Source organism: Anomaloglossus baeobatrachus, chromosome 2 (assembly GCF_048569485.1).
Source record: "Anomaloglossus baeobatrachus isolate aAnoBae1 chromosome 2, aAnoBae1.hap1, whole genome shotgun sequence".
NCBI classification, from domain to species: domain Eukaryota; kingdom Metazoa; phylum Chordata; class Amphibia; order Anura; family Aromobatidae; genus Anomaloglossus; species Anomaloglossus baeobatrachus.
Window position 1 is genome coordinate 186,538,750 of NC_134354.1, and position 24,028 is coordinate 186,562,777.

General features: G+C 45.2%; 1 protein-coding gene across 5 annotated transcripts in view; it reads left to right on the forward strand.

Moving 5' to 3' along the window:
- The window catches only part of KDM6A (lysine demethylase 6A), a 209,778-nt gene that overhangs the window by 131,983 nt on the left and 53,767 nt on the right, over positions 1-24,028 (forward strand). For 2 of the 5 annotated variants that reach the window (XM_075335539.1, XM_075335543.1), the window contains 10 exons: positions 6,316-6,350; positions 6,791-6,884; positions 7,364-7,490; positions 8,212-8,310; positions 9,601-9,820; positions 10,328-10,462; positions 10,885-11,040; positions 11,345-11,440; positions 14,885-14,989; positions 15,088-15,480. In XM_075335539.1, the coding sequence (XP_075191654.1) occupies positions 6,316-6,350; positions 6,791-6,884; positions 7,364-7,490; positions 8,212-8,310; positions 9,601-9,820; positions 10,328-10,462; positions 10,885-11,040; positions 11,345-11,440; positions 14,885-14,989; positions 15,088-15,480 (1,460 nt within the window). The remainder of the gene's footprint in view (positions 1-6,315; positions 6,351-6,790; positions 6,885-7,363; positions 7,491-8,211; positions 8,311-9,600; positions 9,821-10,327; positions 10,463-10,884; positions 11,041-11,344; positions 11,441-14,884; positions 14,990-15,087; positions 15,481-24,028) is intronic. The other 3 variants (XM_075335541.1, XM_075335540.1, XM_075335542.1) reach the window with 3 other exon arrangements.

The following is a 24,028-nucleotide window of genomic DNA, read 5'->3' on the forward strand; positions in this document are numbered from 1 at the left end:
CAAAACTACTGTTGGGGCACACGGCAGGGCTCAAAAGGGAAGGAGCGCTATTCAAGCACAGATTTGGCTGAAACTGTCCTACCATGTTGCATTTGAAAAGCCGCTATAGTGCCAAAACAGCAGAAACCACCCACATGAGACCCCATTTTGGAAAGTACACCTCATGAGAAATTCGTCTAGGAAGCATTTCAATCCCACCGATGATTCACAGAATTGTGTAACGTTGGGCTGTAAAAGTTTTATTTTACTTTTTTCCACTAAAATTTTGTTTTAGCCCAAAGTTTTTAATTTTCAAACGGGCTATTAGGAGGAAATGGACCACATGATTTCTTGAACAATTTCTGCTGAACGTGGCATCACCCCATGTAAGACTGTACAGTACTGGCCACATGGCAGGTCTTGAGAGGGAAGGAGCGCTATTTGACTTTTGCAGTACAGATTTTTCGGAATAGTTTGTGGACTCAGTTTGCTGTAGAACCCCTGATGTGTCTAATCAGTGGAAGCTCCACTAAAGTGACCCCTTTGCACCCCTCTGGGAATTCATCTATTGGTGTAGTGACTATTTTACACTCCGGGCGTTTTCCAGAAATGCGCAGATATGCCGCTATAGTGACCAGTAACTTGGACACCTCCTATATTTCTGTTAACATGTGACAAATCCAAGTGGGGACTTGTTTTTTGTGCATTGATTTAAAGCTTTTATTCATGGCATTTTATATAAATACATAAACTATAACTATTTATTGCTGTAATTTTTTTTTCTCTATTTTTTGTTTATATTTTAAATATTTTTTGTTTTAAAAATTAAAATAGTTCCTCTATGGGACTTTAACTTTCATTAATCTGATTGCTGAGATAATGTATTGCAATGCACCATCATGTCAATGTATTATATCTGTTTAGTACTGCACTTACAAAAGCCTCTTAGACCATGCTCCTGGCATGGTGTAACAGGCTTACCATAGCTGACTAACCCAGAGCTCTTCATGGTGAATTCAGGTTGCCATGGCAATGATCGGGCCCTTGCGATGACATCATATGGATGGGAGAGGGAGCTCTCTCCCAGCGTCCTAAATGTTATCGATCACAGCTTTTAGGGGGTTAAATAGCTTGGGCCGGTGCAGGCACAGCTCCTGGTTGTGATAGCCGAGGGTCGGCGATCATGCAGGAACAGCTCCTGTAACCCCACACGATCGCCATGATGTACCCGTACGTCATACATTAAGAACCCCTTGTCGACCATGACATGGGTACGCCAATGGTTGTGAAGTTTTGAAAGAATGTTTCCCTCCATTAGGCCTTGTGCGCACTTGCCGATTTTTGCCGCGGATTTCCTGCAGATTTGCTGCAGGTTTCGCTGCAGAAAATGTTCATAACACCTCTGCAGTGATTCACCAGCAAATCCTATGGGAAAAAAAATGCTGTGCAAAAAATAGGCGGATTTTGCATGTCACTTCTTATCTGCAGATAGCTGCGGGATTTCACTCTATTGACTGTAATGTAATCGTGAAATCCCGCAGGGAATAACGCAGGCAGCAAATTCTGTGCTGTTCATTGCGTTTTCCTGCGTTATTCCCTCCGGTATTTCGCGTTTTTCGGGACATAATAATTATCACTGTTTGCGTATTGCAGGGAAGTGATGTCATTATGACAGGAAGATGAAGCGTAGCAGAGCGTAAACACAAACATCACACTCACACACAGACACCGACATATAGAATACACATAGAAATCAAATGTACATATAAAAATAAAAGAAACATAAAAAAAAAACGTGGGCTCCGCTGTATTTTTACCGTCCAGCCGAGGTAAACACACAGCGGCGGCCCGGTATTCTCAGGCTGGGGAGGGCGAGGGCCAGGATTAATGCCCCCCCATCACGCAGTCGAGAATATCAGCCCGCTGATCCATTATGCGACAGTCCCGGAGTGTCCCCGACTCTTCCCGATTGCCGTGATGGCAATTCGGGGTAATAACGAGTTAATGGCAGCGGATCGCCGCCACTAAGTCAAGGCTTAATCATGGCAGCGTCTATGAGACAGCTTTCATGATTAACCCGTAAAGTAAAAAAACACACACACCGAAAAATCCTTTATTTTAAATAAAATAACAAAAAAGCCCCCTGTTTCTCCACTTTATTACACCCCCGAACACACAGCTCCGGCGTAATCCACGCACATCCCACGACGCTTGCATCCATCCGCGACTGACACACTGTACTGAATGCAGCCTCGTAACGAGCCTGCAGAGAGGTAGCCACAGGTCATTTCTCACGGTCAGTAATGTGAACACACTACCGCTCGGGAGAACTGCAGTCACAGGGACTCTATTGATTGATCTGTCCTCTATCTATTATCTATCTATCTATCATCTATCTATTGATTATCTATCTATTATCTATCTATCTATTGATTATCTATCATCTATTCTATCATCTATCTATTGATTATCTATCCATCTATCTATCTGTCCCTCTATCTATTCTATCTATTTATCTATCAATTATCTATCTCAGAAGAAAATTACCTATTTTTTTTCTTTTTCAATGTGCTTTATTGCATTGAATGCATTAAAACACATGTCCGAACCTGTGGAAAAAACGCAAAAAAACCGCACCAAAGCGCATGTGGATTTCGGTGCGGTTTTTTTGCGTTTTTTTCCGCGAGTGGAAATCTTTCAGCGCCTGCGGAATTTTCTTAAGAAATTTCCATTTTCTATTGCGCACAAGGCCTAAATCCATATTACATGTGAAAATAAGAAACTTTGTAGTATATCCTGCTAGAGAGCCACTTCTTTCTCCTGCTGGACTGATCTTTTGTTCTCAGTATTCTCGATTCACAGGTAAAAGTTGTACGCAGTGAAAACAAATGCCCTCATTTCTGTGCTAGGAGATGACAATTGGTGTTCATAAAGTTCTATGGAGAACGGTGACTGTTGTTTCAGGAGAACTTGCTGCCGAATGTCTCTCCTTTGTCCTCCAAAGTTTGACACCCACAGTGTCATCTCCTATCACAGGAGAGTGAAAATCTGTCTCCATTGAATACAGATTTACCAAGGAATTGAGTGTAAAAGATCCATCCAGGAGGAGAAAGAAGTACATTTCTCTGATGTATGACATGTTGCCTATGTGTTATGGATTTAAGAAATAAAAATTAAACCGACAGTTACTCTTTAAGGCAAATCTGCAGAAGACCAGACGGTTACATTATAATTTTATATTTCTTATACTGCAATAGACCTTCACATTCTTTCATCATTAGACCACTTTTGCCATTGTGTAGAACAGTATGGAGGCAATTTAATGAATAAAAACATGATTGCCTGTTTCATTTTGGCATTTTGTTTTGTAAATATTTGATATCTTTTTACGGAACAAAACTGAAGATATGACACTTTGATACAATGTAAAGTAGTCAGCGTACAGCTTGTATAACGGTGTAAATTTGGTGTGCCCTCAATACTTCAACACAGCCATTAATGTCAAAACCACTGGCAACAAAAGTAAGCACACACCTAAGGGAAAATGGCCAAATTGTGCTTAACTAGCTATTTTCCCTCCCTGGTATCACGTGACTCCTTAGTGTTAGATCACTGGAAGTTCAACATGGCCCCTCATGGCAAAGCATTCTCTGAGGATCTGAAGAAAAAGAATTGTTCTACATAAAAATGACTTGGGCTATAAGGAGATTACCAACACCCTGAAACAGAGCTGCAGCACGGTAGCCAAGACCATACAGTGGTTTAACAAGACAGGGTCCACTCAGAACAGGCCTCGCCATGATTGATCAAAGACGTTGAGTACACGTGCTTAGTTTCATATCCAGAGGTTGTCTTTTCAAAATAGATATGAGTGCTGCCAGCATTGCTGCAGAGGTAAAGGGGTGTGGGGTCAGCCTGGCAGTGCTCAGACCATATGCCGCACACTACATCAAATTGGTCTATATGGCTGTCTCAGAAGGAAGCCTCTTCTAAAGATGATAAACGAGAAAACCCGCCAACAGTTTGTTGAAGAATAAGGATATGGATTACTGAAGCCATGTCCTGTGGTCCAAGTAGTCCAAGATTATCTTGGTTAGTATCCAGATAGTGTCAAGCTTGTATGGCGGCAACTAGGCAAGGAGTACAAAGAAAATTTTTTTGCCTACAGTCAAGCATGGTGGTGGGAGTGCCCAAACACACCTCCAAGACAACCACTGTCTTGCTAAAGAAACGGAGGGTAAAGGTGCTGGACTGGCCAAGTATGTCTCCAGACCTAATCCCTATTGATAATCTGTGGGGCATCGTCTAACAGAAAGTGGAGGAGCGAAGGTCTCGATCATTCACCAGCTCCATGATGTAGTCATGGAGGATAGAAGAGGATTTCCATGCCCAAGACAGTTAAGACAGTGTGTAAAAAGAATGGTGGCCACACAATTGGGCACAATTTGGCCATTTTCCCTCAGGCATGTACTTACATTAAACAACAATGATACAGGGACCCAAGGCAATTATCATTATATTGATGTGCAACAACTTATGAGGAATATGCGGGTACATGAAGGAAAAAAGTCTTTAATTTTTGCACATTAATAAACCATCGCCAGAAGCCAAATTCATGCCAAATAAAACTTTTTTTTTATTATGAAGTATTGCTTCAAGGCAGTCAATTATATACAGCAAAAAAATTCAAAAGAGAGGGTATGATGCAGAGGGAAAAAGGGTAAGACCCCACATGCCCCTGGATATGTGTTCAGGACAGGTTAAGGGGGAGTACGTCAATTCATCATGATATGTATAACGGTGCACCATGGCCCCAATACAATCTGATTACATATAGCAACCTCACAATGAACGATCCACTCACCCATGCCGGTAAAGTGACACACCAGGTCTGCACGTGGGGACCAGCTATCATGATGAATTGACGTACTCCCCCTTAACCTGTCCTGAACACATATCCAGGGGCATGTGGGGTCTTACCCTTTTTCCCTCTGCATCATACCCTCTCTTTTGAATTTTTTTGCTGTATATAATTGACTGCCTTGAAGCAATACTTCATAATAAAAAAAAAGTTTTATTTGGCATGAATTTGGCTTCTGGCGATGGTTTATTAATGTGCAAAAATTAAAGACTTTTTTCCTTCATGTACCCGCATGTACTTACATTAGTTGCCAGCAGTTTACACATTAATGGCTGTGTTAAGTTATTAGAGGGCACACCAAATGTACACTGTTATACAAGCTATATACTGACTGCTTTACATTGTATCAAAGTGTTGTCCCATAAAAAAATATTTACAGAAATGTGAAGGGTGTACTATCTTTCCTGATATACTGTATATCTTAGATTTTCTCAGACGCAACATCCCTGGCCTTGGTTAATGTTTGGTCGGTTTTTACCATGCGTTTCATGGTAATGTGTGTGGACGGCTCACAGATCCCACCAGGGGGCGATCTGTGGGTTACCGTATTCCGTAGACTAATAAGGGGTGCTTTGGACTTCTGATCCGATCCGTGACTTGGAGTGAAAATAACCATTTTTCTGACATTTAAAAAGCCCAATAAACTATGATGGGCATGTGTTCTGCCCATGACAAAAAAGGATGTCTGAATGAGACCTTACCCATAGTCTTTAGATCCCGGGTCTGTTGGTGCAGGGGTATACAGATACAGACCCTAATGTCTGCTCTACCAGCATTACTTTGGAGAGTGGGAGTAGAGCAGACTGGTTTTATAGGTTTGCAGGCAAAATATTCAGCGTAAGTTTTATTTTTTTTTAAGTTGTGCTCTTTGTATTCTTCAGAGACCTGTGGGCGGTCCTAATTAGTGATTGACAGCCTTCACTGATTCAGACACGCGTCCCTCACTTAGTAGTACCTGGCACCGGACTTCACAGCATAAGGCCTCTTCCACACATCAGTGTTTTTACATAGTGATGTGCCAAAGCCAGGACTGTCTCCAAAACACAGAACAGGTGTCAGTCTTTCAACTATAGTTTTCTCTGGAAGTTCCACTCCTGGTTTTGGCATCCAAATGCTGATGTGAAATAGAGAAATGACCTTCAAAATTAGAGAAATGACCTTCATATTTCGGCCACTTCTTTGTAAAGCAAATGTAAATTTTCTACATCCCTGAAATCTGTGTTTTTTGGGGGTTTTTTTTATGGTCATTAGTTGTCAGTTGTTGCTGAAATACAGAAATCTACTTTTGGCATAAATCACTTTGCCTTTTCTAATTACTGTAGTGAGACCATCCTTAGATTTTCTGTGATTACTCTGCAGTTGATCCAGTAGATTTAATCCTGTGCTCTGATTCCCTTTTCTTTCTCTTCATACAGTTCAGTTTCACATTGCTCACCTGTACGAAACACAGGTAAGAAGGCTTTATGGAAAATGTCTGGCTTTATGGGAAACCTTGTTCTGTTTTATACTGCTGAATCTGCTGTGGTCCCAGCTCTTGGAGCTTTATTGTATCATAATCCACTATAAATGGCATATTTTGCTTGTTCATGTTCTGACGCATTATAAACAGGCTACCAAGCGGCCCGCGCTTACAGCATCGGAGAGCACACAGATTGGGGCAGGGCAAGATGAGTCCACTGACCCGAGACCCAGGGCTGCACCCCCCCACATAAAGCCGGGAACTCAAGGGAGGGGGGCTTTTATATGTTGAAAGATTTTCTGAACCCGTTCTGTTTTAGAAATTTGATATCAAAGGGTAGACCTGTATTTAGGTTGGGAATATTTGAAGGAAAACGAGTATTGTGCACTGTGTATTGTATTGGTTTATTTAATTTTTGCTTTTATTAACAGAGAAAGTACCACTCTGCAAAGGAAGCATATGAGCAACTTCTGCAGACTGAAAACCTTCCTATTCAAGTAAAAGCAACTGTTTTACAGCAGTTAGGTATGAAAGCCATCCTTTCTTACCAGCCAATTCAGTGGACTGTGCTAGCGGTGTGCTTTGTGTTACTAGGGGATGTGTGGAAAAGCTCGCTACTGTATGTACATGAGTAATAGCAACAACCTATACTACTCGTCTTATACTTATTGGGCTCCTTCTCCATTTTATATCACTCGTAAGCATGCTGTTATTTTAGTTCTGTCCCATGGATCATGGGAAGCAGTGGGTCAGCACACAATGGTGTTATGATCTGCTTTGTCATCTGTATACATGTAGTTTCACTAGAGATTATAAAATCCAGTGATGTGATGTGGGTCCTGACCTCTCTTCATACAGAATATGGTAAAAACAGGAAAATTGAGATTTTTGTTCTACAATACCCCAGTCAGGTTGTTAGACATTCTTGATTAGGGTGATGGAAACGTGGTTTTTCCCCATACCTTCCCTTTTTATATACTGATTATTCTTTTACATTTGTCTAGGATGGATGCATCACACTATTGATCAGTTGGGAGATAAAGCCACAAAGGCCAGCTATGCTATTCAGTATCTGCAGCGATCATTAGAGGCAGATCCCAACTCTGGTCAGTCCTGGTATTTCCTAGGAAGGTAAGTCATATTCTATTAACCACTCTTTTTATGTATTAATGCAACTGTGTGTGCAAGGCCTAAGCCACACAGCAAGAAAAGCGGTGCGAGTGGAGTACAATAAAATATCACATTCCGCTCGGACCAATATTAGCCTGTGTGTCAACGCACATGAGTGATTATTTTCTCAGCCCTAATCGGACCGAGAAAACAGTCACAGCATGCTGCATGTGCAATGCGAGACTTTCTCTCGCACCCGTTCAAGTCTATGGGGCGAGAGAAAAATTGCACTGCACTCGCAGTACACCGGTGTACCACGAGTGCAGGGCGAGAATAGCAATAGCCGGCTACGGAGGAGAGAGGGCGAGAAATCCCTCCTTCCCCTTCTCAGTGTTGTCCCGTTTCCCGCAGCTGAGGTCCGCTCGCCCAATCGGACCTCAGTCGCAGGGACACTCGCATGACATTCAGCTCCCGCTGTACTGCCAGCATGAGCGGAGTGTCATGCGAGGATCGCACTAGTGCCCCGTGTGGCCCCGGCCTTAAGGTCTTATCGCACTAGTGCCCCGTGTATCTCCGTGTGTGTGTGTGTGTGTGTGTGTGTGTGTGTGTGTGTGTGTGTGTGTGTGTGTGTGTTTTTGAAATTTGAAATTTTCACTTGATTTAACACAACACTGAATCATTTTTTAGGTAATGTAAGATCAGGCTTTTAATTCCTTCTAATGTCTGTTTCTTTTACTGAAAGGTGCTACTCCAGTATTGGCAAGGTTCAGGATGCCTTTATTTCATACAGGCAATCTATCGATAAGTCGGAGGCAAGTGCGGACACATGGTGTTCAATAGGGTATGTTATACTTTTGTTAGTACCTTGCTTATGTTTGTAATATACATGATACAAATTTTAAGATCTTTTTGTTTTTGGGCTTTTCTCTTTAATTGGATCTGTTGGAAATAGAAATAAAAATCCATAAAATATATTTTATAAATGCAACATGAAACTGCTGCTATGACTTCGAGAAAATCTTTACCATATAGGGGAACCTGTTCGTACCGCAACACCCTGGTCTCTCCGGTATTAGATCAGAAGGACACGGTGGACAGTGGTGTGATTAACATCTCCTTACGTGAGCAGCTCTGCTATCTCTAGTATTAGATTGGTCAGGTAGACAGCAGTGTGAAAAGCCTCTTCTTACCTCAGCATCCCTGGTATTTTCAGTATTGGATCAGACAGAGTATGGACAGCAGTGTGAGCAGCCTCTTTTTACCTCAGCATCTCTTGTACTTCCAGTATTAAATCTGATAGTATGGACAGTAGTGTGAGCTACCTGTTTTTATCTCAGCATCTCTTGTACGTGCATTATTAGATATGATAGTGTGGACAGCAGTGTGAGCAGCCTTTTGTTTACCCCAGCATCTCTTGTACATCTAGTATTTGAGCAGATAGTGTGGATAGCAGTTTGAGCAGCCTCAATTTACCTCCGCATCTTTTGTACTTCCAGTATTAAATCTGATAGCGTGGACAGCAGTGTGAGCAGCCTCTTGTTACCTCAGCATCTCTTGTACCTCCAGTATTTGAGCAAAAACTGTGGATAGCAATTTGAGCAACCTCATTTTACCTTAGCATCTCTTGAACCTCTAGTATTAATTCTTCTAGTGTGGACAGCAGTGTATGCAGCCTCTTTTTACCTCAGCATCCCTTGTACCTCCAGTATTAGAGCTGATGGACAAGGTGCACTGCAGTGTGAGCAGCCTCTTCTACCAGCACCCCTGGTATATGCAATATTCAGAATATCATCTGGGAGCTCATCTTCCTTACCATGAAAGGGGAGGGTAGCTCTTCCTATTGCACATGCTGACTGGCATCTGTGTAAACCTTCTAATGTAGTATAGTGATTACCTCCCTACAGGATTGGGATGTAGCAAATCAAGAATTTGCATTCTGCACAATTGCCCATCCTTCATCGCGGTGGGCAGCCTTCAGCGAACCCCATCCTGTGAATAGATTAGTTGTATGCTTTCAGAATGATTTGGCGGCTTTTCTCTAGACGTGTTGCACTGATAATATAGACTAGTGCTCACTTCAGTTATCCCATTTCGTAATGTTGTTGCTAACGCTGACTGCCTTGTTTTCCAGTGTGCTGTATCAGCAGCAGAACCAGCCTATGGATGCACTGCAGGCCTACATTTGTGCAGTCCAATTGGATCATGGCCATGCTGCAGCTTGGATGGACCTAGGCACATTGTATGAATCATGCAACCAGCCTCAGGATGCCATCAAATGCTACCTAAATGCCACACGGAGCAAAAACTGTAGTAATACCTCTGCACTTGCAGCACGGATTAAGTATTTACAGGTACACTTTCTCTTACCCATCCCCACCCGCTGTTTTATTTTTGAGCCCCTGAAGCATGTCCATACACCATAAGACTGTAATCCGATTGTAACCACCTGAGTTATGTGCCATATCGTCATTCGTATGATCATTGCATACTCCGTTCCATGGCTTGCACTGTCCGTGTGGGATTGGCCTTCCTGAAGTCACTCCATCCATCTCCTCAGTATATTAATGTGCATTGTCTTGTTCTGTGTATATATAGTTGCCCATTTGGAGAGCACAAGCCAGGCTTTCCTGACTCTTGTGCGGCATTCTTAATTCTCATGAGTTTCCGTTCCATATACTTATAATTTATCCTCACAAAGGTTATGTTCTGGTTACCCGATTTGATTTCTAAATTGTGCAAAGTCAAAATTCTAAAGTTTACTGTCTGGAAACACTCGGCACTTGTCAGCAAGTTGTAGTGGACATGCTCGTAATGCATTAGGCCTGTGTTAAATTTCCTTTTTACATAATTTTTCCTAGGCTCAGTTGTGTAACCTTCCACAAGGTAGTCTACAGAGTAAAACTAAATTGCTTCCTAGTATTGAGGAGGCATGGAGCCTACCAATCCCCGCAGAGCTTACCTCCAGGCAGGGTGCCATGAACTCAGCACAGCAGGTGAGAGGTTGGGTAATTTGCTTCAAACGCCCAGCTTAAAAAGTTACTTTTGCTACTTAGCAAGTTTCTTTTTACTTGGACACATAAATTGGTTTGTGTACGTGTTAACTTAGGCAAAGGCAAACAGAGAGCGGTTAGGTGAGCTGTGCCTGTATTTTGGGTACCATTAAGAACCTTTGTGGATCACTGTTGAACCCATTTACACCCGTTACATTAGATTTTTTTTTATTTTTTTATCACATCGTCATTTTTTCGTCAATGCTGGTATTCACTAAGCAGACCCAGCATCCTGTATGTGAAGCCACGTTTTTGTGTTTTTCTTTTCTCCAAAGGCGATTTAAAAGGTAACAACTAATCCCCGATTACCAATGGGGAAACGAATACATACTGTACAGATCTATATTTTCTCTTATAATTCTTAGGCCTGTAAACCTCATCATCAGAATGCTGAATCTGTACTAGGCCTCAGTCAAACACCAATTTCACAGCAGTCCTTGCCACTACATATGATTCCTTCTAGCCAGGTAGATGAACTGTCAAGTCCTGCCAAGAGGAAAAGAACTTCTAGTCCTGCAAAGGTATTTTACATGGCAAAACTATGTATGTGGCTCATGCTGTGTTTTTTTTTCTTTTTTGTTTTTTCCCCCCAACCATCGCATTCACATACAACATATAGGATGTTTGCCTTAAAGACTTTCCATGCTTTTACATAGTCCTACATTTTTAACTACCGGGTCTGTAGGGAGTGATCAGCAGGTCCACATGTTTTTCTGCATTTTTTTTTTCTGCATTTAATAGTTTATACAAATGTTCCTGTGTTCCGGATGAGCTAATGTTCGTGTTTTGTAATGTTTTATATCTTGTCTGTTCCTTTCTGCGTAGAATTCTTCTGAAACTTGGAGTGGTGGCCATGTAGTGCCACATACCCCAGCTCAACAACAACTACATTCATGGTCTTTGCCCCCACAGAAGTTACAGGTATCACATCCTTGTCTCATTTATGGTGTATGTTTTGTGAGCATTGTTTCACAGATTAGAGTATTTTATTTAACCCATTTATCCATTTATGATGTACAGTTACATCATATGGTGGCTCTATGACTTTGATGCTGCCTCAGACTCGGAGCCTACATTTTTGCCAGCAGATGATGGCTGTTATTTAGCCATCATCTGCCTTTGACATTTGTGCGTGGACCAGAGCTCCACTCCCCAGCAGTTAATCTGTTTAATTCTGCTTTTAGTCTGTGACAACAGCATTTACAATGTGCGTTTTGGGGCACCAATGCAATGCCAAGACAGCAGAGGATCTGCTGAAAACCCCCACACCTCTCATGACGGTACTCCTATGAAAGCCAGCCTGTGGATGGTGTTTATTGGCAACTGTCTTTTTTTATATATACAGCAATATTACGGTATTGCAGTGTATAATACAAGAAATCGGAGGATCACAGATTCAAGTTCCCTCCAGAATACAGTGAAGTGAAAAGTAAAATACATAAAATTAACCTGTTAATAAAAAAAATCAAAAAGGCAGTATTGCTGTTTTTCGTCCACTGCAAAAAATGCAGTGAGGCAATTAGAACATCGTATTTACCCCCAAATGGTATCAATTAAAATGTCTGTTCCTGAAACTTAAAAGCAAGTCCTCACACCGCTCCATTACCCAATATTCTAAATGTTGCGGGTCTCAGAAAATGACTCAAATGAACTTATTTACTTTTTAATTTACAAATTTCAACTTATTCTTTTCACCACTTAAATAAAATTAAAAAACAAAGCACAGCATATTTTAGTCTTGCACTAATCCTACTGAGCTGGAGAATCCTATATCCATGTCATTTTTGTTTTCCCGCTTTTCCTGTACACCACATGATGAAATGGATGGTGTCTTTCATGTCGAACCCATCCTGCAAAAAATAAGCCCCGATATGGCTCTTGGAAGACGCAAGAAAATATACAAGCGCAGAAAAGAAAAACTGGCCTGTCAGGAAGGGAAATTACACTTATTGTCAAATGCAATACCTGCCTTTCACCAACAAATTTGTTTTTTTATCCTGGACAGCACCATTTAATGGGTTAACTGCATTTTGTCCAATGCGGCGCTCACCTAGAGGACAGTTTCCCTTAGATACTATGATTAACACATTTTTTTCGGGGAAGTTTTTGGTCTATTAAAGGTGTACGTTTCTTCAGGCTATCCCTTGAAATGGAATATGAAAGAAAAGGGTTAATGGACTTCATATACTTATTGCCGTTATTAGCAGAACTTTTTTTTATCAGATGTGTGCTAGAAAATGTGCTCAAAATGTAAGTGGCTTCTCAGGTACAGCTTCTCTACTACAAGACTATCAGCACAAGTGAAGATAAGAAACTTAGTAGTAATATTTCTTATCTGAGGAATCAGCTTTTCTCCTGATCGTTCACTCTCATGTATAATGTCTGTCTTCAGTGAGCTGTTAGCGAGAGTTACTGCTCATAGAAGTCTATGGAGAGGGGAGTGTGTTGTGCTAGAAACGACCGCTACATTTAAATACTTATACATTTTGATATATTTAAGTATAGTTAGTAAAGGTCAGGATTATTTCCTATTAATGTCCTTTACTATGACGTGATGTCATAATGCAGTAATCTCTTAATAAATAGTGCACCAACAGAAGGGGCAATAATCTGCTATAATGCGTTTGTCTGCTGTAAAGTTGCTGCGGCACTAGTCTTCCGGCCGGCTGGAAACTCTAATAATGACAGATTTGCAAAATAATATGCTGAAAAACAACTAAAAAAATGATTCAAGACTATCCCCTTTTCCACACGTAGGTCATATCAGGAGAGTGAGACGTTACAGAAACATAGCGGCCGATTCATCAAAGCTTTTACATCAAAAGTGGTGTAAATCCTTTGAAAAGTCGCAACATTTTTGCAGAACAGGAAATTGCACAAAATGTTTACAACTTTCACGTCCGCTTGAATTAGCTCTGCCGAAATGGGTGAGGACAGTGCACGGCCGAGCCTGCCCATAAATGTGCTGGCATTTTGTGCACCAGTACCACTGGAGTAGCGTTCCCTGCTCAGAGCACAGAGGTGCAGGCCACTCAGAAGAGGCACCCACTTCATAAAGTGATGTGCGCCCGGTAATCCACTCAGTGCTGCCTTGTCCAGCAAGGCTGGTGGAGCGCTTGCATACACTACACCAGTCTTGATGCATTGGCCCCATAGTTTCTTTATAATTCAGCTGGTAAGGAGGATGCCCAGGACTGAATTATTGATGACAGAGTACTGCAATTAGTCTCCCATTCAAGTGCACTGTCCTATTGATGACCTAACCTTTGGATAGCTCGTCAATATGAGATTGATGGGTGTCTGATACTAAAAACTGCTTCAACAGCGTCTGAAACTAAGCAATGTGTTAGATGGAAAAACAGCATCCTCATGCATTGTGTAGTGGTCACTGCTGATTATTGCACTTTATCTCCCATTCACGCAAAAAGAACACCCGTCCATACAAATGAGTGGGGGATGATGCGCGGCACTCAGCAGTGAACAGGGCTACGGCGTTCCATCCAGTTCTTCACTTAGTCCTGGCCACTTATGAAATAGTTTTCATCTGATTAGCGGGAGATAATGGTCAGACCCACATTAATCTTATATTGATGATCTATCCTACAGCAATGTCGATCAGTTATTTTTAAAGCTGACCAGCCACCAGGTTTCCTATGTAAGCTAAAGCCAGTGCTATATTGGCGCTATAAGGCTGATTCTCTACATACCTTTAGTTGTGAAATCTGAAATACAGGCAAGTAAAGTTTGTGAAATGCACTGTTACTTGATTAATAGGTGCTGCAGGATATCGAATAGGTGTTTCGGGTTTTGCTAGTTACACCTGCCCCTGTCTGTCCTTCCTCCTCTTGTCTCTGTTTTTACAAGGGGAGGAAGGAAGGACTGGGGGGGCAGGCAGAGAGGCAGGAATATATAGCAAAATACGACCCCCCCCCCCCCCCAATTAGATATTCCGTTGCACCTATCATCAAATAATTGTGCATTTCACAAACAGTATAGCATGGGCTTCAGTTTATATAGAAAAATCCTGGTGGTTGGTCCTTTTTAATGTTGGTTGTGGTCATATGGCTCATGTAGGCAGTAATACTAGTGCTCCTATTAATCGCACATAAATAGTAAGGTAGTAATATCTTTGGCTATGTAGTTTCATAGGAAAAGGACGTACTGCTCCCCAGAGAAGTGACCACTGTATGGTAAGCTCGTATTTAGTATACCCCTTTATATATTGGCGTTATACAGGAACATGTGTTAAGGTTCTGATCTAGTTCCATGTTTCTTTTCTGAATGATTAGTGAGCTTGATAACGTGTCTATTTGATGCAATAAATGTTTGCAGTTTTATTTGTATGTGATGTACTTGTAATTCCAGCAATTGGAACAGCTTCGAGCAAACAGGAATAACCTAAGTCCTGCACAGAAAGTGGTGTTGGAGCAGTTGGAGGCTCAGTTTGTCTTAATACAGCCGCACCAGCAGGTATGGAGCTGGTTACTTTATACAGAATATTCAATAACAGATATTCACAACCTATTACACTGTGCATATTTGTGACTGCTGGTTTTCTTTTACTATAGCAAATGAGACAAACAGGAGTTGCACAGGTACGTCCTACTGGAATTGCTAATGGGCCAACAGCTGACTCATCACTGCCTACAAACTCCGCCTCTGGTCAGCAGCATCAGGCTGCGCTAACCAGAACGCTCAACGTCACGCCTGGAATCCGTCCAGCTTGCCCCGTGCAGCCTGTGGCTAATGGACCCTTTCCAGCAGGACCAGCTTCCTGCAATACCACAGGGACGATGGGTAGTACAGACACTATGTTAGGCAATAATCACATAACGGGAAGTGGAAGTAATGGAAATGTGCCTTACCCACAGCGAAACGCACTCGCTCTACCTCATAACCGCACAAACCTGACCAGCAACGCAGAGGAGCCGTGGAAAAACCAACTGTCTAACTCCACTCAGGTAACGGAATTTTTTTTCCTTGCTCCATACATTCTGATACCTTGTTCTGCCCATATAATGATACAATTACAAGTTTCATTTTGAGCTGCATGGTTTGCAATATGTGGAGCACATTGTCATATACTCCATTTCTGATATATGCCTAGGCTGTCACATACAGTGTCTACATACTCTCTTATCATATGGTAAAGAGGCTTTGCTTTTCCATTGATTCTGTCCCTGGGAGAGGAAACAAGTTCTTAAGAGCATAAAGTCTCATAACTTAGCCACCAATGAGGGTTTCATGATGGGTCACTTTAACTTTTTTGGGTTTAACTCCATAAAGATAAGTTTTAATGGAGAATGTCTACTTTTCCAGGTTGCTCTATATGCTTTGAGTTAAAGGGAATCTGTCACCACATTTGACCTATCTAAACTATTAATAATAGCTACCTGTGTAAACCCATTTCTGTAAAGTGGACAACCCTTTAACCCCTTCACGACCAATGATGTATATATACGTCCTTTGCCTTGTTTGTCCTTTTAATGTGTGCTCGTGCGACGAACCCGCATCATTCCCCACACATTGCTGATCTGATCAGCAGACATGTGCGGCTAACAGGTGTGGGTGGATCGGAGTTCATAGATACCAAACATGTATAGTTTTTGGGTTTTTTTTTTCCTTTGGTGTTTTTGTTGCCATAATCCAAGATCCATAACATTCTCATTTTTTTCAGGATCTGGGGCTGAGTGATGGCTTATTTTTTGTGTCCTGAGCTGACACATTTAATTATACCATTCTTGGGTAGATGTGATGCTTTGATCGCCTCTTGTTGCATTTTATCGCAAAAAAACGTAATTCTGATGTTAATTTTTTTCTTTATTACACCATTTACCGATGAGATTAATTTATTTTGTATTTCTTTGTCGCTCCATTGGGAGACCCAGACAATTGGGTGTATAGCTACTGCCTCCGGAGGCCACACAAAGTATTACACTTAAAAGTGTAAACCCCTCCCCTCTGCTATACACCCTCCCGTGCATCACGGGCTCCTCAGTTTTTATGCTTTGTGCGAAGGAGGCACACATCCACGCAAGCTCCACAATTTGGTCAGCAGCAGCTGCTGACTAGATCGGATGGAAGAAAAGAGGGCCCATAACAGGGCCCCCAGCATGCTCCCTTCTCACCCCACTGAGTCGGCGGTGTTGTTAAGGTTGAGGTACCCATTGCGGGTACACAGGCAGGAGCCACATGCTGTTTTTCCTTCCCCATCCCTTATGGGCTCTGGGTGAAGTGGGATCCTATCCGGTCATCCAGGCACTGGGACCGGCCTCCCTCCGCAGCCCCTGTGGGATTCTGCCGGACGGAGACGGAGTATCATCAGGGACAGGGCCCTGCATCTACAGGTACTCTGTGTCCCCTTGGGGACGGTGCATAGAGCACCTTGGCCTCAGACGCTGCAGCGCCCGAGGTGATTCGTATGACGCCGGGACTACCGCGCCTGCCAGCCGGCCGCGGTTTTTAACTTAGTCCCCGGCTTTTGCGGCCTAGTGCCTTTTCACTCCCGGCCCTGCCAGTCAGGGGGAAGGGCGGGATGGTCGGTCTAACGCCGACAGTGAGAGCTGGAGCACACTTCGCTGTCCTCCGTCCCCCTCACTAAGCACTCTACGGCGCAGAGGTACTCAGTGTCCCCTTGGGGACGGTGCATGGAGCACCTTGGCAGATTTGGCAGTGACTGCTGGGTTGGTACGGTACTACCGCGCTGACCGCGCCTGCCGGCCGCGGTGTTTAACTTTAGCACCCGGCTTTCGCGGCCTAGTGCCTTAAACTCCCGCCCCCGGACCTGCCAGTCAGGGGGAAGGGCGGGACAGTCGGGCTGACGCCGACAGTGAGGGCCGGAGCACACTTCGCTGTCCTCCGCCCCCCTCACTAATCACGCTACGGAACTGATCCCCGCAAGGTACTCAGTGTCCCCTTGGGACGGTGCAGAGAGCACCTTGGCCTCAGACTTGGCGACTACCGCGCCGACCGCGCCTGCTTGCCGGCCGCGGTTTGTAACTTTAGCTCCCGGCTTTTGCGGCCTAGCGCCTTAAACTCCCGCCCCTGGCCCTGCCAGTCAGGGGGAAGGGCGGGACGGTCAGTCGGAGGCTAACAGTGAGGGCTGGAGCACACTTGGCTGTCCTCCGCCCCCCTCACGTTTCACTCGGGGCACCAGATTCCCGCACTTTTGGGGTTACGCCCACGGCTCCCCCCTCCACTGTATACGCCGACAGCCATGTTTTAAGCAGCACATACTGCTTCAGGGTCGGTACGCCAGGGGGCTTCTTCTCGATGCTGGGCCCCCTAGAGTGATGAACTGTATATATGGATATATAATGTTTGTATGCAGTTTCACAGTTCGGCTGTACATATGTATCCTCAGTGATCACTGTGAACATTGCTCGGGCCATGTGGCACTCGCTCAGCCGGAGCCAGGGGCACTGGTTGAGCTCCGCCGGCGTTCCCTGTCCAGGCGGCAGGGACAGAGTTGCAGCTTTTGCTGAGAAACTCTGAGTCATTTTCACTATCCATGTCTCAGGCTATGGACAAATGGTCGGCTAAGAGACTAGGAGTTTGCAGTCCAGACCGGCCCCTTACACAGGCCCCGGGCACTGCGGGATCGCCCCAGGCCTCTATCGGTCTGCGACGAAGCGTGCTCCTGGGGTGGCCTCTAGTTATTACGTGGTGGACTCCAGCATGAACCGCAGTCCCAGTCCGGCTACGCAGCCTTGCTTGGAATCTTCCCCGACTTCTTCAAGGGTCTCAGCTTGAGGACCCTCTAGAGGATGGGGCGGAGGTCGCAACCCAGGACTCTGTCCGGACGTGGCTCTCAAGGCTTCACAGATACTGTCCAGAAGCACACCTTCCCGGACAAGCGTTTTTACTGAACGCCTTGTAACACACGTTGTCCCTTCCCCTCTGACGTTGTTAAGGTTTGGGCTCAGTGTCATAAGGTGCCCTCCAGTCTCTAGACTGGCGGCTAGATCAGTAGTAGCAGTGGCTGACGGTTCCACGCTCAAGAATGCCACGGACAGACAGATAGAACTCCTAATGAGATTCATCTATGAAGCCATAGGCGCGTCCGTTGCCCCAGCCTTTGCAGGGGTGGCCACTCCAGGCTATCTCAGCTGCTCTGTCTGAGATTAATGCGGTCATCCTCTGCTCCGCAATTAGCGTCTTTGACGTCTCAGGCGGTGGTAGTTTCATCCTCCGCCGTGCACAGAGAACCTTTTCTGCATGGCGGTCTAGGTCAGGGGAGTGGTCCCCACATGTCCAAGACCGATGTAGGAGACATTTTGTCTTACGGTCACAGGATAGAGCTCAGTTCTCGTCCTCCGACTCGTTGCTTCAGAGCATCTCCGTCCCCCGAACGAGCCGATGCACGTTTCCAGGCGGTGAACACTCCGAAGGCAGGAGGAGTTGCGATCCTCGTTCCCCTTCAAGAACGTAGTCGCGGCTTTTTACTCCAGCTTGTTCGTGGTACCAGATAGGACGGATCACTCCGCCCTGTCCTGGACTTCTCACTGCTCAACGGACAGAGAACCTGACGGTTCCGGATGGAATCTCTCCGCTTTGCCATCACCTTTGATGGCCCAAGGAGGCTTCCTAGCATCAATCGACATCAGGGATGCTTATCTCCACGTGCCGATTGTACCAGAATATCAGCGCTTCCTGCGCTTCGCCATAGGGGACGAACACCTTCAGTTCGTGGCACTAACTTTCGGCCTGGCGACAGCCCCACGGGCCTCCACCAAGGTCATGACAACGGTGGTAGCGGTCCTACACTCTCAGGGACACTCGGTGATCCCTTACTTAGACAATCTGCTGGTCAAGGCCCCCTCTCGGGTGGCATGCCAACACAGCCTGAACATTGCTCTGGAGACTCTCCAGAGATTCGGGTGGATCATCAATTTCCCAAAGTCAAAATTGACACCGGCCCAATCACTGACATATCTCGGCATGGAGTTTCATACTCTCTCAGCGATAGTGAAGCTTCCGCTGGACAAACAGCGTTCACTACAGACAGGGGTGCAATCGCTCCTTCGAGCCCAGTCACACCCTTTGAGGCGCCTCATGCACTTCCTAGAGAAGTTGGTGGCAGCAATGGAGGCAGCTCCGTTTGCGCAGATTCATCTGCGCCCACTTCTTCGGTCTTTCTCCGCAAATGGGTCAGCAAATCGACGTCCCTCGACAGGAACGTTGCTCCTTCTCGGGCAGCCAAGGCCTCCCTTCAGTGGTGGCTTCTTCCCACTTCTTGTCGAAGGGAAAATCCTTCCTGCCCCCATCCTGGGCTGTGGTCACGGCGGACGCGAGTCTGTCAGGGAGTCTTCCTCCGCCACAGGGCTCAGGGTACATGGACTCAGCCAGAGTCCTCCCTCCAGATCAATGTTCTGGAGGTAAGGGCAGTGTATCTAGCCCTAAAAGCGTTCCAGCCATGGCTGGAAGGCAGGCAGATCCGAATTCAGTAGGACAACGCCACGGCGGTGGCATACATCAACCACCAAGGCGGCACATCCAGTCGGCAAGCCTTCCAGGAAGTCCGGCGGATTCTGCTGTGGGTGGAAGCCACAGCCTCCACCATCTCCGCAGTTCACATCCCGGGCGTAGAAAACTAGGAAGCAGTCTTTCTCAGTCGCCAGGGCATGGACGCAGGGGAATGGTCTCTTCACCCGGACGTGTTTCAAGAGATTTGTTGCCGCTGGGGGAAGCCGGACGTCGACCTATTGGCGTCCCGGCACAACAACAAGGTCCCGGCATTCATGGCACGTTCTCAAGATCACAGAGCTCTGGCGGCAGACGCATTAGTTCAGGATTGGTCGCAGATTCCACTGCCTTACGTATTTCCTCCTCTGGCGATGCTGCCCAGAGTGTTACGCAAGATCAGATCCGACTGCCGCCGCGCCATCCTCGTCGCTCCAGACTGGCCGAGGAGGTCGTGGTACCCGGATCTGTGGCATCTCACGGTAGGCCAACCGTGGACACTACCAGACCGGTCAGACTTGCTGTCTCAAGGGCCGTTTTTTCCATCTGAATTCTGCGGCCCTCAACCTGACTGCGTAGCCATTGAGTCCTGGATCCTAGCGTCTTCAGGGTTATCTCAAGAGGTCATTGCCACTATGAGACAGGCCAGGAAACCAACGTCCGCCAAGATCTACCACAGGACGTGGAAGATCTTCTTATCCTGGTGCTCTGATCAGGGTTTTACTCTCTGGCCATTCGCCTTGCCCACTTTTCTGTCCTTCCTTCAATCCGGAATGGAAAAGGGGTTGTCTCTCGGTTCCCTTAAGGGACAAGTTTCGGCGCTTTCTGTGTTTTTTTCAAAAGCGTCTAGCCAGGCTTCCTCAGGTACGCACGTTCCTGCAGGGGGTTTGCCACATAGGCCCTCCTTACAAGCGTCGGCTAGAACCCTGGGATCGGAACAGGGTGATACCGGCTCTTCAGAAACCACCCTTCGAGCCAATGAGGGATATTTCTCTTTCACGCCTTTCGCAGAAGGTGGTCTTCCTAGTGGCAGTCACGTCACTCCGCAGAGTGTCTGACATAGCAGCGCTGTCATGCAAAGCCCCCCTTCCTAGTGTTTCACCAGGACAAGGTGGTTCTGCGTCCAGTTCCGGAATTTCTCCCGAGGGTGGTATCCTCTTTTCATCTCAATCAGGATATCTTCTTACCTTCTTTTTGTCCTCATCCGGTTCACCGACGTGAAAAGGATTTGCACTTGTTAGGTCTCGTGAGAGCACTCAGACTCTACATTTCTCGTACGGCGCCCCTGCGCCACTCGGATGCGCTCTTGTCCTTGTCGCTGGCCAGCGTAAAGGGTCGCAGGCTTCCAAGTCAACTTAGCTCGGTGGATCAAGGAACCAATTCTTGAAGCCTACCGTTCTGCTGGGCTTCTGGTTCCTTCAGGGCTGAAGGCCCATTCTGCCAGAGCCGTGGGTGCGTCCTGGGCGTTGCTGCACCAGGCTACGGCTCAGCAGGTGTGTCAGGCGGCTACCTGGTCGAGTCTGCACACTTTCACGAAGCACTATCTAGTGCATACCTACGCTTCGGCAGATGCCAGCTTAGGTAGGCGAGTCCTTCAGGCGGCGGTTGCCCACCTGTAGGAAGGAGCCGTTTTACGGCTCTTTTACCGAGGTATTCTTTTACCCACCCAGGGACTGCTTTTGGACGTCCCAATTGTCTGGGTCTCCCAATGGAGCGACAAAGAAGAAGGGAATTTTGTTTACTTATCGTAAATTCCTTTTCTTCTAGCTCCAATTGGGAGACCCAGCACCCGCCCCTGTTCCCTTTGGGCTGGTTGTTCTTTTGTGTACACATGTTGTTCATGTTGAATTGTTCTTGGTTCATGGTTTTCAGTTCTCCGAACATCCTTCGGATTGAATTTACCTTAGACCAATTTATAAGTTTTCTCCTTCCTGCTTTTGCACCAAAACTGAGGAGCCCGTGATGCACGGGAGGGTGTATAGCAGAGGGGAGGGGTTTACACTTTTAAGTGTAATACTTTGTGTGGCCTCCGGAGGCAGTAGCTATACACCCAATTGTCTGGGTCTCCCAATTGGAGCTAGAAGAAAAGGAATTTACGGTAAGTAAACAAAATTCCCTTCTTTAATAGGTTGAAAATTTCTGAACTCTGCAATACCAAATAAGTGTAATTTTTTGTTATATTTTCAATGGGGCAAAAGGGGGGAGAGTTGAACTTTTTTTGGTTATTTTTTTTTCCGTATTTTTTAAGAACTTATTTTTTATTTTATTTTTTTATTTTATTTTTTTTGTTTTAACTAGTCCTTTTTGAGGACATGAAGCTGATCTAGTCCGATCACTTGTGCTGTACAGAGCGATGCTTCAGTACTGACATAGGCTGTCATGACAACCTATCGGTATCCAGTAATTACATCATGACGCCGTCAATTTGGGCGGGGAATTACTGGCGCCCCGCTGGCATGTGTTAAATCCCGCTGTCAGAGATTGACAGTGGGATTTAACTAGTTAATAACGGCAGGTGGATATCCGATCTGCTCGCCACTATTAAAGGCACATGTTGGCTGATCAGATCAGTCATCATGTGCCAGGAAAAATGCAGGCTCAACGTGAGCCTGCGTCAAAGGGAGCGACACGACCCATGATGTACCGGAGGGGGTTAATGTGTATAAAAAATAGGTAGATAATAGACATATATAAAAGGTGCAAAAAACTGTTCTGTAAGAAAGCCCCCTTTTTTTTTTTTTCCTTTTTTTTTTTTTTTATATACCCCAGGAGCTTGGGTTAGAATGTGTCCAATTGGCTTGTTAGGTCCCCAACCTATATGAATGAGAAAGAATCCATTCCCTCTATACTATCCATCATTGGGGATTGGATGCAACATTACTCTTCTCTATGGGTTCACCTAGGGGTGGGTTTTTTATTACCCTTGCACTCCGCCTCTTACCCCTTCACCTATCATATATCACACATAAGATATGACTTTATCCATAAAGACGTTACAATCACTGGATGTTCAGGATGTTGCTCGTTTACATAGTTATGGTGGTGTGTGAGGTGGCAGTCACATGCTAATTGTTTTCTCCAAGCTTTCACAGGGGCCATTAGACGTTCTGGAGACGCTGGAATCTATGGGGGCTCAGACATGATAGTTTATACAATATATATACATTACATATACATTACAGTGGACTATTTTCACTACACCTGTCCAAAGAATGTTGATCAGTGGAGGTCCAACCCCCGGGACCCGCAGTAATGGTATATGTCCCACCGCTGCTCTCTTCATGCTGTGTGGGCCTGCTGAATGCTGTGATCAGCTTTTTCCCAGCAGCCCTAAAGAGACTGAATGGAGCATCTGACTTGCGGTACCATTTTCTAATGGGAAATTCCTGATTTGGTCTGGGTTCCAGTATTGGGAACTTGAGTCTTATTTATGTGCATAGCCTCCAATTTTATGACTCCAACAGATCTCTGAAGAACATGATTTGGACAGTACCCTCAGCAGAGCCTATGAGAAAAATGTAGCAAGTAGGATACAATGTAGGTAACTTGAGATTTCCTTTGGCCTCCTTTCCAGCGGTGCCCATCTTCTAAGGTGAGCACAGTGGATTACACTATTGTCAGTCTTTAACCCCTTCACAACCATGAAAGGATATATCAGTCATGGAGCATGTCCTGTTAAGCCCCGCCCCCTGCCGCGGGCAGGCGGCGGTCGGCACACATCAGCTGTTTTCAACAGCTGACATGTGTGCCTGCATGTTGCGAGTGGAATCTCTTCCACTCGCAACATTTAACCCCTTAAATCTCGCTGCCAAAGTCTGGCAGCAAGATCTATATGCTCGCCGCCATGTTTTTTACTTACCGCCGCCCCCACCAGAAGTCACGTGCGTGATCACGTGACTTTCGGTGGTTGCCATCGTAGCAAAGGGTTATGTGATGACGCCTGCAGCTATGACGTTTCACTTTCGTTTTCCCTCGGCCGCGAGCAGAGAGAAACAGAAAATGACTGAATCTGATGTTTACAGCTGTGATCAGCAGATAGATAAGAGC